Source organism: Oreochromis aureus, linkage group 3 (genome assembly GCF_013358895.1).
Source record: "Oreochromis aureus strain Israel breed Guangdong linkage group 3, ZZ_aureus, whole genome shotgun sequence".
Taxonomy (NCBI): Eukaryota; Metazoa; Chordata; class Actinopteri; order Cichliformes; family Cichlidae; genus Oreochromis; species Oreochromis aureus.
The window spans coordinates 126836273-126852232 of NC_052944.1; the positions used below are offsets into that span (position 1 = coordinate 126836273).

The 15960-nt window shown below is 42.5% G+C and overlaps 1 protein-coding gene across 1 annotated transcript in view; it reads left to right on the forward strand.

Annotated features, from left to right (window-relative positions):
* LOC120435271 (NACHT, LRR and PYD domains-containing protein 12-like) overlaps positions 1-14439 on the forward strand; it is a 237957-nt gene extending 223518 nt beyond the window's left edge. The window contains exons 6-9 of the mRNA XM_039604524.1: positions 3598-3771; positions 11523-11684; positions 14086-14121; positions 14418-14439. Coding sequence (XP_039460458.1) covers positions 3598-3771; positions 11523-11684; positions 14086-14121; positions 14418-14439 — 394 coding nt within the window. The remainder of the gene's footprint in view (positions 1-3597; positions 3772-11522; positions 11685-14085; positions 14122-14417) is intronic.
* Positions 14440-15960: the final 1521 nt, after the last annotated feature.

Genomic DNA, 15960 nt, shown 5'->3' on the forward strand with positions numbered 1-15960 from the left:
TCAAATATATACAGTTTTAAGTGAATCGAAGCTGACATATTTCATTGATATGCTGTGTCCTTTGTTCCTTTAGGATCTCCCATTGGAGTTTTTCAACAGCATCTCAAGTCTGTCTTGAAGAAGAAGTTCCAGTGTGTGTTTGAGGGGATCGCTAAAGCAGGAAACCCAACCCTTCTGAATCAGATCTACACAGAGCTCTACATCACAGAGGGAGGGACTGCAGAGGTCAATGATGAACATGAGGTCAGACAGATTGAAACAGCATCCAGGAAACCACACAGACCAGAAACAACAATCAGACAAGAAGACATCTTTAAAGCCTCACCTGGAAGAAATAAACCAATCAGAACAGTGCTGACAAAGGGAGTGGCTGGCATTGGGAAAACAGTCTTAACACAGAAATACACCCTGGACTGGGCTGAAGACAAAGCCAACCAGGACATCCAGTTCATATTTCCATTCACTTTCAGAGAGCTGAATGTGCTGAAAGAGGAAAAGTTCAGCTTGGTGGAACTTGTTCATCACTTCTTTACTGAAACCAAAGAAGCAGGAATCTGCAGCTTTGAAGACTTCCAGGTTGTGTTCATCTTTGATGGTCTGGATGAGTGTCGACTTCCTCTGGACTTCCACAAAACTACAATCCTAACTGACCCTAGAAAGTCCACCTCAGTGGATGTGCTGCTGATAAACCTCATCAGGGGGAACCTGCTTCCCTCTGCTCGCCTCTGGATAACCACACGACCTGCAGCAGCCAATCAGATCCCTCCTGACTGTGTTGGCATCGTGACAGAGATCAGAGGGTTCACTGATTCACAGAAAAAAAAGTACTTTAGGAAGAGATTTAAAAAAAGCAGTCTGACCAAAAAGATCATCTCCCACATCAAGACATCACGAAGCCTCCACATCATGTGCCACATCCCAGTCTTCTGCTGGATCACTGCTACAGTTCTGGAGGATGTGCTGGAAACCAGAGAGGGAGGACAGCTGCCCAAGACCCTGACTGAGATGTACATCCACTTCCTGGTGGTTCAGGCCAAAGAGAAGAACGTCAAGTATGATGGAGGAGCTGAGACAGATCCACACTGGAGTCCAGAGAGCAGGAAGATGATTGAGTCTCTGGGAAAACTGGCTTTTGATCAACTGCAGAAAGGAAACCTGATCTTCTATGAATCAGACCTGACAGAGTGTGGCATCGATATCAGAGCAGCCTCAGTGTACTCAGGAGTGTTCACACAGATCTTTAAAGAGGAGAGAGGACTGTACCAGGACAAGGTGTTCTGCTTCATCCATCTGAGTGTTCAGGAGTTTCTGGCTGCTCTTCATGTCCACCTGACCTTCATCAACTCTGGAGTCAATCTTCTGGAAGAACATCAAACAACATCCACATTCTCTAAACTATTTAGCAAACCAAAACTACAATCTCTCCACCACAGTGCTGTGGACAAGGCCTTACAGAATCCAAATGGACACCTAGACTTGTTCCTCCGGTTCCTCCTGGGTCTTTCATTGCAGACCAATCAGACTCTCCTTCAAGGTCTGCTGAAACAGACAGGAAGTAGCGCACCGACCAATCACGAAACAGTCCAGTACATCAAGAAGAAGCTCAGTAAGAATCTGTCTGCAGAGAAAAGCATCAATCTGTTCCACTGTCTGAATGAACTGAATGATCGATCTCTAGTGGAGGAGATCCAACAGTCCCTGAGATCAGGAAGTCTCTCCACAGATAAACTGTCTCCTGCTCAGTGGTCAGCTCTGGTCTTCATCTTACTGTCATCAGAAAAATATTTGGATGTGTTTGACCTGAGGAAATACTCTGCATCAGAGGAGGCTCTTCGGAGGATGCTGCCAGTGATCAGAGCTTCCAACAAAGCTGTGTAAGTAAATTGTGGTCATATCTTTACTTCTAAAGTGTACAAAAAAGGGATGCACGATTCAAGAAACATTTATGTTTGTAAGTGGTGTTGGCTTTTTAAACAACCTAATACTGTGCATAGCAGTATTATGTTGTTTAAAAAGCCAACGCAAGGGAGTGTCATCATTTTTCATATATTTATGCTACCAATCAGAAACAGTCCATGTTTTATCTACAGGTGATAAGTATTAATGCCTGAGAATTTGAGAAAAATAAAAACCCATGGCATGCTTTATTCACATCTAATGTACAGTGAACAGGCTAGATTTCTGTTCTCTGCTAAGTTCTTACACATTTCTCCACTATATGCTGGAATAGACTCACACACTGAGCTCAGGAGAATCATAGTTAGTGCACTTGTTTACAGTGATATGACCATAATGTGCTATATACAAAGTGTATAAGGATTAATGTTGTTCCAGGGATCCAGAGTAGAAAAAACAGGCATCCAACAATTCAACTCTCTCAGATCATGAGCCACAAGTGGTCGATTGCTGTCAGGTGTGTACAGCCAAAGGCAGGAAGACCCTGTAATGAATACAAAGACAAACAATAACAGAGAGTGAGAGAAGGGAGGGAGCAACAAGAACAGACAGAGAGGCAGAGAGAGAGAAATAAACTTTAAGAGATGGACAATAATAATCTCTCCTTTTAATTTCTCAACAACATCAGTGAACTGCTCAGTTGAATATGTCAATTTGCTTGTTTTGTGTCAAGGTCAGGCCCATACTCTGAAACTGCTCATGTTCTTTATATTTCACGTGAGTTGCTGTTGTCACATCTAAGAAAGTTCTCCTTCACTGATTCTTGGAGAAAATAAAATCTATTTTTCCACCATTCAGTATAAATTACGCTCACATTTTTCTGTGATTGGGAAACTTTAGAGCATGTCTTTATGCATGCTCAATCATCCAGGTAAGTAAATCTCCAAAAGTTGATTCTGTTCATCTGGACATAGCGTTTTGTGGGAGAAACATTTCGTCACTCATCCAAGTGACTTCTTCAGTCTCAGCTGACTGCATGTTTCCCCAATCTTATAAACAGTACATTTGCATATGAACAGAAACCAAATCTAGGTCCTCTAGGAGATATGATACTGTCAGAGCTTATTTTGCCTCCTTTTTATGTCATAAAGCCTTACAAGAAGACAGGGTAAAGGCAATTTTATTATATGTTTAGACTGCATGAATAATGTATTTGATGTATTTATGTACATATATGTATGTATTTTTGCATTAAGGTGTATTGTTGTCTTGAAAAAAAAATCTATGACCACAATGGCTAATAAAGCATTGTAATATCTGCAATGGAAACCAATTAGAAGTTCATTTAAGACTGTTTTTTTTTTCTCAATATTTGTCACTGCTCGTTAATAAGACAAAAGTAATTCCTATTGGAGTAATTGTTTAATTGATGGAATAATCAATAGAATATTTGATTGCTAAAATAATTGATAGCTGCAGTTCTAGTTCACTCACAATCTTGTCTCCAAGCCCACAAGTTTTTTCCTCTATTTTGTGACACATCCAAATTGGTCTACAATTAACGGGAGTGAAATAATAGTGGATGGAACCAAGGCCAGCAGAACGAACAATTGAACTTCTAGAAACCGTAGAAAATAATTTTTCAACAGGTTTAATATTAAAAATGATTTCATTTGATCACACTGATTTTATTTTTTTCAGACTAGCTGAATGCAACCTCTCAGAACGAAGCTGTGAGGGTCTGTCCTCAGTTCTCAGCTGCCAGTCCTCTAGTCTGAGAGAGCTGGACCTGAGTAACAACGACCTGCAAGATTTTGGCTTGAAGATTCTGTCTGCTGGAGTAAAGAGTCCACAGTGTAGATTACAAAAACTCAGGTCAGAATTCAGACTTTCAGACTTATAGTCATGTTAAATCTGATGCTGTTATAACAATATGAGAATTCTTTGTTATTTTTAACCAGGGCATGTCCTTAACTGTGCACATTAAAGGGAGATGTGATATGCAGTGTTGGGAAGGTTACTTTTAAAATGTATTCCATTACAGAATACTGAATACATGCCCCAAAATGTATTCTGTAACGTATTCCGTTACGTTACTCAGTGACAGTAACGTATTCTGAATACTTTGGATTACTTAATATATTATCGTGCTTTTTACAACTACGTGAATGTACTATTGCTGTGATTTATTATTGTTACTGAAGGTCCGAACCGTAGTAAAGGGACCTCTGGCTAACACGTCGGGTTCCGTGTCGGGCTCGTAGCCGAAAAATAGCTTTACTTTGTTGTGTGGGTCAACTTTGCTTGCGAGAGACAGAGAGAGGCGTTGAAAGGCTGCTCCAACGGAACTTATTGTTTCGGAGGAAAACACGAACACAGTCGAGTCTTAATAGCTTACTTACAGCTGGGCTCGCCAGGCACTCTTTTTGGCTGCAGTGGTTATTATTATATTTACATGCTTCCAGCTCCCGTTTCTGCTTGAACTTTTCCACTCGCCTTTTTCTCCCTCCTCGCTCTCACAGACACATAATGAGTATGGCAGTCCATTCTCCCTGCAGCACGGACTACACTGCCCATGATGCTACATTCTTTAGAGCAGTAGCATTCTGTCTATTAGCTTAGCACAACAACAACAACAATAAAAAGGCGCTCTCTCACCCAGGAAACACGCAGAGAGAGAGCGTCACCCTGTAACCATGGCAACCGTAACGCTGCGGCCTGGAACAACAGAACGTAGCTGTCAAACAAACCCAAACAGTCCTGACCCGCCACAATATGAAAGAGGAAAGTACCGCCGTGTAATCCATTTCTTTTTTTTTTTTTTTTTTTTTTTCCCCTGTCCCGTTTGGATCTTTAGCCATCAGAATTGTTGTCTTAAGGCCAAGAGAGATGCCAAGCGGATTTACTTTACCATGTGGATCATCATGGCCTTGCCATATTGGTCCATTTGATTGACCTTTATTATAATTATGTATTTATTTTATTTTCAGTTGTTACAGTCGGGACAGACATGACTGGGGGATAGGACAGGGAGAAAGAATGAAAGAAAGAGAGGGAGAGAAAGAAAAATAGAGGGGAGAAGAGATGGTGAGAAAGGGGAGAAGAAAGAAAGAAAACAAACAAAACACCTGGATCACCTGTATGGAGAAAAAAAACAGAAGAGAAAACAAACAAACAAAAACAACCAGCTACATAATAAATACAGCACCATCACAATAAACTAGCTAGCAGTAGATAACAGTAGATACTAAATATTAAATGTTATTGTGCAGCACGCAAGATAGACAGCGCACAATGTGCTTTGAGGTAGCAGCCAAGAAAGGTGTAGTTTGTGTCTGTGATTACCCGTGTGTACACCTGTGTGCACACCTGTGTGGATCAGCACGCTTGTATTCAAAAGGTTTCTCCATGTAACGATCTGCTAGGGAGTGTGGGGAGCCATAGCCCCGTCCCCCAGGGCATGAAGCAGTCATGGAGGAGATCCAGGCCCCAGACATCCCGAGGCCCCAGAGTATGAGGACCCAAGGAGGACCACCACCCCACCCTCCTGGGAAGAGCTGAGTAGACCCCCAAACGAGATGTCACCCAGCAGCCACAGAGCAGAGGCCGGAGGGGGTTGCAGTGGCGTGCCCGCGGGCTCTGCCGGCAGCCAGCTGCGCCAGAGAGGACCGAGCTTCAGGCCCAGAGGCCTGAGGGCACCCCACCCCCCGGAAGAGGCCCAGCCAAGCCACAGGTGCCAGGCCCCGCCAATCGGCCACCAGGAGTGAGCCGGTACATACATGAGTGCCCAGCCCCAGTTAACAAGAACCACCAGCACACCAACGTCTGAGGGCATCAGCTACCGGCAGGGAGTGTGGTGAGGGGAGATAGGCCTCCGTACTTTGGAGGGCCTGAGATGTTCCCAGAGAGGTAGAGTCTAAGGCCCAACCTGACATATAGACACAGATGAACAGGCGCACAGAGACTCAAACGTGCATTCCCACCCCCATATACACAACCAAATACTCGGCACTTACCCAACATGTAGACAGACACAAATAGACACTGCACAGACAATCACACTCCCCAAACATACTCTATATCCCAGGTCCAGGTACCCCCGCCCCCAGAGGGCAAGCCGCACCTAGACCCAGGAGGTGTAACCCTCTCTCTGGGGTGGAGGCAAGCGGACCGCCCCCTATCTGCAGTAGCAGGGAGGCCCCGCATCCCAGACCCCAATCCCGACGGCCAGCAGCTCCTCCCAGCCCCCAGCCCTGATGGCTAACAGAACCGGGGGTGAAGACCCCAAACCTCCCTCCGCCCGCTCATATGTAGTGTTGCTGTGTGCTGTTCTAAAGAGCATTTAAAACACAGGAGGGCATGGTGCTTCCTGCCAGAGAGCAGCACGGCTCCTCCCGAAAACCCTCAGTGTCTATATGCATTAAAATTGAGGGTAGGGCACCAGCGCCAGAGGTGGGTTGAATACACCGACCATCCTCTGGATGCTGTAAAACGTGCCCACCCCAAGGCCCTATATGTATGTGTTATGTGAGAGTGTGAGTAATGTGGATGTCTAGGTTGCAGAATAAAATTGAGGCACAGGTGGCCAGAAGGGGACAGAGGGGGGGGAGTGCCTCCCCTGCACCCTGGTGACATATCTGCACCCCAAGCCCTGTGTTTGTGGTAGAGCGGGAAGAGGGAGGTAGCTAAGGATGGGGAGGGAAGAAAGGGAGGGGCAGTGGCCCTCCTGGGGCCAACTCCCCGCTGACCCCAGTAAGCACCCCAACTCTGGAACCCACAGGGCAGGGGCCCAGGCCCATCCGGATCGGGGCCCACAGCAGCAGCACCGCCCAGCCCTGCAGAGTCCGGTGCAGCCCACCCGACTCCACCGCAGAGAAAACTGCACCCACCCCATCATCCAATCATCTCCCAAACTACACAAGACAATAGACACCCAGGTTGAGTTCATTCTCTATCTCTCCTATATCTCTCCCCCACCTGCAAAGTGAGCTCCTGTAGAGAGGAGACCACCTGCAAAGATGTAACAGCCTCCCCACCAGTTAGAGAGCCCCCTAGTTGGGCTGATGCACCAGAGGTCCCCTGCACTGGGGCTGAGCCCCCCTGCACCCACCCGCCCACAGCCCGGCGACACAACAGCCAGGACCCAAGCCCCCAAGGCCCTGCCAGCACCCCAGACCGGGGCGGAGCACCCCAGACCCCAAGCCTCCATGCCCGTCCCGGACCCACCTGGGGCAACCAGGCCACCAGGCCAGTAACCAACGTCCGCCAGTACAGACCCTCCCCCATCTCCGCTGTACGCAGCCACAAGGAAAACACCATCTAGGAGCCATCAGAGCCCCTAACCAGGTCGTGGCCACATCCCCCGGGTTAGGCCTTCCAGGGAAAACATCCCTAGGGACTCCCCAGACGCCCTAAGGCCGTCCCTACCCCATATCAACCACAATAGCGAAGGCAGGACCAAACCATGACCCCCCACCCCCACTAGGTGATGAAGCCAATCAAAGGAGCCCAAAGGGATTGATCAAATGTGGTGGCAGAGGCTGTATCAAGACTAATGTGATCTATTAGATGGTTTTTATATTGATTAGAATTAAGATTATTTTTATTTTTCCAGTTAATGAGGACCATTTTCTTGGCAATGCATAGGGCTGTAAAAACAATGTGGGCTGTGTCTATTTCTGCAGTGACCTCATCCAAGTTGCTCAGCAAGCACACTAAAGGGGAGGCTGGAATGTTACATTTCAGACACTTTGATAAGTCTTCACATATCTCACGCCAAAACTTCTGCACTGGTGGACAGAACCAAAGGGCGTGGATGTAATTGTCCGGTGTTTTTGCTAGACAGTGTGAGCAGTTGTTGGAAGACGTATAGCCCATCTTCAACATCCTATGACCAGTATAGTGCACTCTATGTAATATTTTGTATTGTATTAATTGCAAACTGGGATTTCTGATCCATTGAAAGGTTTTTAAGCATATCTGAGACCAAAGGTTTTGGTCTAACCTGATTGATAAATCTGCTTCCCATTTTGCAATAGGAAGGGATATTGATTCATCTATTTTTAGAAAGCATTCTGTATATTTTAGACAATAATTTGGGGGGTTTTAGATTAAAAAAATGTACCACACTTGGTGGTGTTTGTAATTCAGCTTCACTGGGATTAAATTTCTTTTTTACTATGGATTTAATTTGTTGATATTCCAAAAATCGTTTCTTGTTGATCTCATATTGTGTAACTAGTCTGTCAAACGAAATAAAGTCTGTTCCTTCCAATATATGTTCCAAGTATTTAATTCCTTTGCAACTCCAAACTGGAAAGTTTATCATATTATTTTTTGTAATATGTCCGGATTGTTCCAGATAGGTGTACGTTTGCATGGGATTAATGAGGACTTTTTTAGAAACTCCCACCATGCTGTCAGAGAAGAGCTGATGTTGATGCTTTTAAAGCATTCATGTCGTTTGATGTTTGAACTGATAAATGATAGGTCTGAAATTTCTAGATTATTACATAGTGCTGGCAGTGTTCGTAATCCATTTATTTCAACAAAGTAACTGTATTCTAAATACCACCATTTTAAACGGTAACTGTAACGGAATACAGTTACTCATATTTTGTATTTTAAATACGTAACGGCGGTACATGTATTCCGTTACTCCCCAACACTGGTGATATGCATAGATGTGCCTGCCTTGCTCTATTATAGCTCAAATGAAAAACGGCTACACTACAAACTGTTACGGTCTGCACTGGCGGACTGTGACAGTACAACCTGACCATGAATGCATGACAACGTAACACATAAATACCCATGAGGGTGGCGAGGGAAAAGGAAAGACATGGAGAACACAGCTAGGATGAATAAATAAAATAGGAGGAAGCAAACTGAACACACACAAATACTTGACATGGTGATAGGGAAATAGAAAAAGGACAAGAGACACGGACATAACTAAGGAACAAATACAGAGAACGTGACGGCTAGGGAGAACACACATGACAAATAAGGGAGAGAGAACAGAACACAAGGAGGGAAACATGTTAACAGGAAGGGGAGACAAGACATGGAGGGAGCGAGAGGGAGCAGGGGACACAAAGGGAGACACAGACATAAAGAACTCATTAACAGCAAAAGGAAAGGCATATTAATCTAACTTTCTGAGTCCCTTAAATTGCTGAGTTTTGCAAAAAAAAAAAAAAATCCATATACACTGCTACTCTGTTAGAGACAGAGGACGAGGAGGAGATGGTTGTTTCTTTGTTAGTGTGCCTCACAAACAGATAACCACCTCCTCCTGCTTTGCTCTTTTTTACAACTACGCTTTCAAGAATTTCTTAGAAAAAAAGGAAGTTGGGGATTGGCCTATAATTACCTAAGACAGCTGGGTCAAGTGATGACTTTTAAAGTAATGGTTTAACGACTTCCACCTTAAGGACCCGTGATACACAGCCCAGTTCAGCTTAACTAGTTTGGTGGTGAGTCAGTGATGGTCTAGGCAGTCCTATCTATGGAGGGATGCACAGACAATGGCAGCCAGGGGGCAACAGGCAGCTTTGAGTCTATGGAGCTTAGAAAGAAAAGTTACAAGACATTGTTGAGTTTCTTAAACATGTTTCTCTTCTCATACGAGAAGCCGCTTCAGTTCTAACATCAAAGGTAGAGAATCCAGGATTCAAGACCAAGTCGGAGTTGTCCCTTCAGAGGTTTGTTGTCCCACTATTTATCATGTGGCTAATCACATGAGCCAGGTGTGAAAAAAGCGTGAGGGTCATCATTAGCTGAGGTTTCGAGTGAAACCATTGTGAGACCTTGCTCTGCATTACCTTCTTGGCTTGGGTGTTCTTTCCCTTCACACATTCGCCATTTTTTTATGTTCTTTTTCTTGCTACATTGTGTGAACCACATTTTCTACTTCCATATTGACATCTCTTTTTTTATGTTTCACAAATGTGAATGAATCCATTACATCTTGTTTCTCCAAACCCATCTCTTTAGTTCTTAGAGTTTCAATGTCTTCTTGCATATTTTTCCTCTCTTCACCACATCTATGTGCGATACCAATGATTTCCTTCCCGATCTGATACCAAGTAAAATTCAGTATTTAGAGACAATACTGATCCGATACCGATACTTTGTACAAAAACTTAATGTTTTATGTATTTCAAATTATAGCTTCATAATGATTACAGGAAATCAGACTAATGGTTCTTATCGCTTAATAATGCAGAATTATCATATAGAAATAAAAAAAACCCTGAAGTTGTGCGCTATTTGAACATGTATCCTGCCTGCAGCACTAAAGGGCTTGGTGAGAGACGTCTGTCTCACCCTAGCAGCACCTGTCCTTCTCCTCTCTCTTCTCTTCGCCTCAACATAAGCTCATCATATTCTGTGATATGATTTACTCTGAGGTGTTTGACGAGGTTAGTGGTGTTGCCACAACACCTCACTGTCTTGTCACATGTATCGCAAACCGCTTCTTGGCTGTTTATGGAGGTAAAATACGTCCACATATGACTCAGTTTACGCTTAGCCATTGTTGTGAGTGCGCACGCCAAGGGGCTGTGACACATTTATACAGCCGTATTTCACACATGACTATGAAAGGCAGAAGAGGAAGTAGTTCCTTCCAATGTAAACGATCCGAATGATATAGTTTCTTTCCACTGTGTTCCTGTTAATGATAAACTACAAATTTACCCCAAATTACTATAATATCAATATTTTAATATGGGAATCGATTCTAGAAGATAAATTACTGGTATTGGAGGAATCTATATTTAAGTATCGATCCGCACACCACTACACATCTACGTTTGGCCCATTTCAAATGCTGCCACAACAGTGGGGGCCTTGACAGATGCACTTTGTGTCACTTTTTGAAGAGGAATGGCTTTCTCATAACTTTTAAAAGATGGATTTTCAATCTTCTCCAGGCAGATAGTTCAGAGACCCTATCATCAATTACTGAGATCAACTGACACAAGATCTGGGTGGGGGTTAATGTGTCTAGGAAGGGATCTCAAAAATAGGTGGCAGACAAGTAGTATCTCTCAAGCTTTGGTCTTAAAACAGAAGAAGCTTCTTGGATGAGAGGTGAAACGTCTTCAAAAAACTCAAAGAAGTCCAGATGCTTTCCTTTCCAAGTTCCTTTGATTACGATGACCTGGATGACTGAAAACTTACACACACATATCTCCAGTATGTCCTCCTCACATTAGGTTATGCCCCAAACACCTCACCTAGAAAACGTCCAGGAGGCCTTCTAATGAGGTGCCCGAATCACCTCAGCTGACACCTTTTATGTGGTTGAGGAGCAGCAACTCTACTCTAAGCCCTACTCATTTCGGAGCACGGCCTCGTTTATCTTAAGTCACGAAAAATTCTGAAGAATGATATGGACCTCGACACAGGCTTCATTTGGACACACTTCTCCTTTACTTAACACAGGCCTCGGGGCTTCAGTGTCAGATGTAACATCACTAACGTCTTCAGTTATTCCAGCAATAAAGCTGCGTTTTGAGTTAGGTTCCGTCTCTGAGAGTTGTGAATTTTGGGTCCGATCCTGCCTGCTACACACAGTTAGATTACAATCTCTGTATTTGATATCTTTGTGTCTGCAGTCTGTCAGGCTGTCTGATCACAGAGGAAGGCTGTATATCTCTGGCCTCAGCTCTGAGCTCCAACCCTTCCCATCTGAGAGAGCTGGATCTGAGCTACAATCATCCAGGAGACTCAGGAATAAGGCTGCTGAAGGATCCACACTGGAGACAGGACACTCTCAGGTATGGAGAGAAGGTCTGATAGAGAAGAAGGAGCTGGAAACATTTCCTGTGTCATTCACTCACTTCCTGTTATTTTTTTTTTCATGCAGGTATGACATGCCTTTTGCTCATTTATTCATCATTAGGGTAGATCTGTGTTTAACTGGGCAGACATTTTGAGAAAAAAATTCTCCCTCTGACCCTGGTTAAGATTTGATTAAAATCTGAATAGAAAAAGGCCTAAAACATATTTAGCCTAGCATTGCACAAAGACTGAGGAAATTGTTAGGCAGTTAAAATTTATGATCAGAATAAAGGTATGATGTAAAAACCACATGCATTCTTTCCTCTATATAGCTGAAAGCAAAGAAGCTTGAAAAACTGCCTTTATTTATTCATATATAGCAAAACCAGTACACAGTAAAAAATATTGTATTTGAAACCAACATAGAAAATAAATAAATAAAATTAACAGTAAGACTGAAGAAAAAATTGTAAACAGTCTGGTCCTCATATAGTTCTTTTCTATTCTGGGCACTGAAAACGCTTTTATACAACTTTCCACATTCACCCATTCATACAAGTACTTTTCTTTCCTATGCTTTTCCAACCTTAACCAACCTTCCGATTAGTAAGTGACCTGCTCTACATCCTGATCCACAGCCACCCCATTAAGAACAATAAAATGGAATGATTAAAATGGAAGACTTGAGTTAAACATGAAAAAAATTTAAATGGAATAAAAACAATAAGACTAAATAACACTTTAAAAATAAAATAAGAATTTTTAATTCACTAAATCCTGGATGCCAGCCCTTCAACATTTTTTTGTTATTTAAAAAACAAATAAACAAAGAAAAATACGACATCCTGTCATGTTGCACTAATAGTATTCATTTAAAGTGTTGTTAAATATGTTGATGTCTTTAGCACTGGGCGGTAACAAAACTATTTATCTTCCAAATGAGTGTCCAAAACAAGGATGAACACTTGTTGCCTCAGCTCCTCTGCTCACATCTTTAATGTGAGGGGCTAAGATGTGAGGAGAGGAGTGTTGGATGTACAAAGTGAGAAATGAGAAACAGCGAAAGACTGAAAAATTGCATTTGAACTATGTGAATGACACGAAGAGTGATGGTGGAGATTTACTGCATACCAATTTTGTGCTACAAATCCTGAATGGAAAGTAGGAAAATGTTTTCATTGAACAATCTCTTAAGCAGGTAACAATTATAAAATGGAATAAATCTGATTTTCTCTTCTGTTCTTTTTTTCTCTAAAATTCCAACCATTGTTGAATGAATTTGTTGTTCATGTTGAATAAAATGTTGTTTAAAATGAAATAACATTTTAAACAAGTTGTAAAACACAGTAAGAACACTCTTGGTTGAAGTAAGTTTCACATTTTGTCATCCATCTGGTAGATGTTGGACTTCAAATATGACATTCACTATCACATTGTTGGACTATATGACAGCACCAGAAGAGGTGAAACAGATGAGCTGGGAAAAAAGGGGGAACATGGGGTAGTATAGTGGGCAGTAACTGAAACTTTTATGGTTGAAATGCTGTAATTAACATCATTAACAAGATCAAAATTTGGATCAAACAGATCAGACTAATTTTGATCTTGAAAATGTCATATCATTTGACCCACTAGACTGATTGTAGGAGATTGTTAGTTGAAACTATGGTGAAGTTAACACTAAATATTCAGACAAGGTCAGTTACGTAGGTATGTAGGTAGGATAAACTAAGACCTAATTTCAAAATAAAAGCAGCCTCCTGGTAAATGCTATTTCCACATTAAGTAACTAGTTTAGTATGTAATCAATGATTTAATTTTTTCATTAAAAAACTACCATCTCCAAATTTCACATTAATCACATTAAAGGAATCAGAGTTAAAAAAAAAATCTTCTACAGCCATTCCAAAGAAATATCCGGTTTCCACAGACTAATCCCCCTTGAGCACAGTGTTAATCTGCTGTTAAATCAGAACATGAACAGGTATCAGGTGGCATTAAAACACATGAACACAATGCTGCACTCACTCAAAAGTCAGAGGTCATGTACAGTAACCACACAGACACCAAGAGGAGAAAAACAGCTGGCAGCAAAGGCAGGGGGGTGTCCTTTCCAGCTAAACAGAAGAGGAATATAAAGATAATGAAGTGTTTGAATATGACTGATTCAAACACAGGTCACAGTTTGAATCAGTCATATTTCATTTAATACAATGGTGTAGTGACAGATCCAGGATCAGTCCAAATCATCAGCAGTTTGATCCACGTATGGATTGAAGTGTATTTGTGGAAATGTTGGACTGTTTCTTTATAAGTGTGTAACAGTGTGTGTGTGAGAGCCATGTAATGTCCATGTGTGCATGCTGACTGTGCTGCTCTGACCCCTCCTCCTTTCAGGGTGGAGCCTGCTGGAGTCCGATGGTTGAGACCAGGTCTGAGGAAGTGTAAGTGTGTTTTTAATGGGATTCATGAAAACAAAGCAGCACACATTCAACCATCTTCATCATGTCAGGAGTCATCATCAAAGTGTCAATCAATGAACAGATGATGGATCAATAACTGCAGCTGGATTGTGTTTGTTCTCTCCATCAGATTCCTGTCAACTCACAATCGACACAAACACAGTGAACACAAAGCTCCAACTGTCTGACAACAACAGGAAGGTGACACATGTGGAGGAGGTTCAGTCATATCCTGATCATCCAGACAGATTTGATGGCTGGTTTCAGTTGCTGTGTAGAAATGGTCTGACTGGTCGCTGTTACTGGGAGGTCGAGTGGAGAGGAAGAGTTGAGATATCAGTAAGTTACAGACAAATTGCAAGGAAAGGAAAAAGCATCGACTGTGTGTTTGGACACACTGATCAGTCCTGGAGTCTGGACTGCTTTGATGATGGTCCTCGCTCTCTCAGACACAATAACAGACAAACACCCATCTCCTCCTCCTCCTCCTCCTCCTCCTCTGTCTCTAAGAGAGTAGCAGTGTATGTGGACTGTCCTGCTGGCACTCTGTCCTTCTACAGAGTCTCCTCTGACACTCTGATCCACCTCCACACCTTCAACACCACATTCACTCAAACTCTTTATCCTGGGTTTTGGGTTTGTTCTGGGGCTTCACTGTGTCTATGCTGAGTGGAGTGTAAAGAGTGTCTCCTGTTAGAGAAACACTCTGACTGTTGAACAGATAGTTCAGTCTGTACATGTCTGTCTCTTTCACTCACAAACACGTTTTCAGATTCATGGATTCAATCAGTTGATGTTTGAAACTCTTCTAAATGATTCCTTGTAAACTTCTTCCTCTTCAGTCCTTTAAAGATGGAAGCTCCCATTATTCCAGGACCCACATATTGTTTTTCTGCCTTTTTCCACTCAAAGCTTCACAGTGAATCTCAGTATGTTGTGTTTCTCTGAAGCTCAGTTCACAACCAGCTCCTCTGCATTTTCAACAAGTCTGAGCTCATTAAAATGAATGTTTGATTTCTCTTTCTTAATGGGATGTTTCCAAACTCTCCACATGCTCTGTTAATATGTTAATTGTTAATAAATATGTGTGTGTAGCACTGCATATGTTGTGTATCACTTTAGTTTGTATGAAACATGAAAACTATCACAAAGGGTCCTGGTGAAGAATCTGCTGGAATTTGGTGACAGACATTAGATTTGCTTTGATGTCAAACTTTTAGAAGCTGTTTCATTGTTTTTCATGCAGCTCTAATTTTCTAAAACGCTGCATCAAAAACAAAGATGACGTGATGACAGATGTGTTTATGTCCACAAAGCAGAATGAACTCTATTGCTGACAATAAGTGATGTACAAACAGAGTGAGCATTTCTGAGGCCACGGAGAGAAAAGAGGAGCACAAACACTGACTGTGAGCTCACCAACACACACATTTACACTTGGTTTGTCTTCACAGAGAAAAACACACTTCCTTCTGCTGATGTGTCACACTAAAAGCCTCGATAAAACAAAAAAAAGAAAAACTGTAAAAACATTTGATTGAATTGGGGGAAATGTCTGAATGTATCTAGTATAGGGATGCACCGATCCCGATACTGGTATCGGGTATCGGGGCCGATACTGTAAAATGTGTGCGTACTCGTACTCGTAAAAGTCAACCGATACCATGAACCGATACTAATGTAGCCTGGATGGGAATTTGGGAGTAGATACTCATAATTCCCATGGACTTGAACGCCACATAAGGTGTTCACAGTTCACAGAAGAGAACGGCATGGAGAGATGCACGAGGTTAGCTGAACCAAAGTGAGA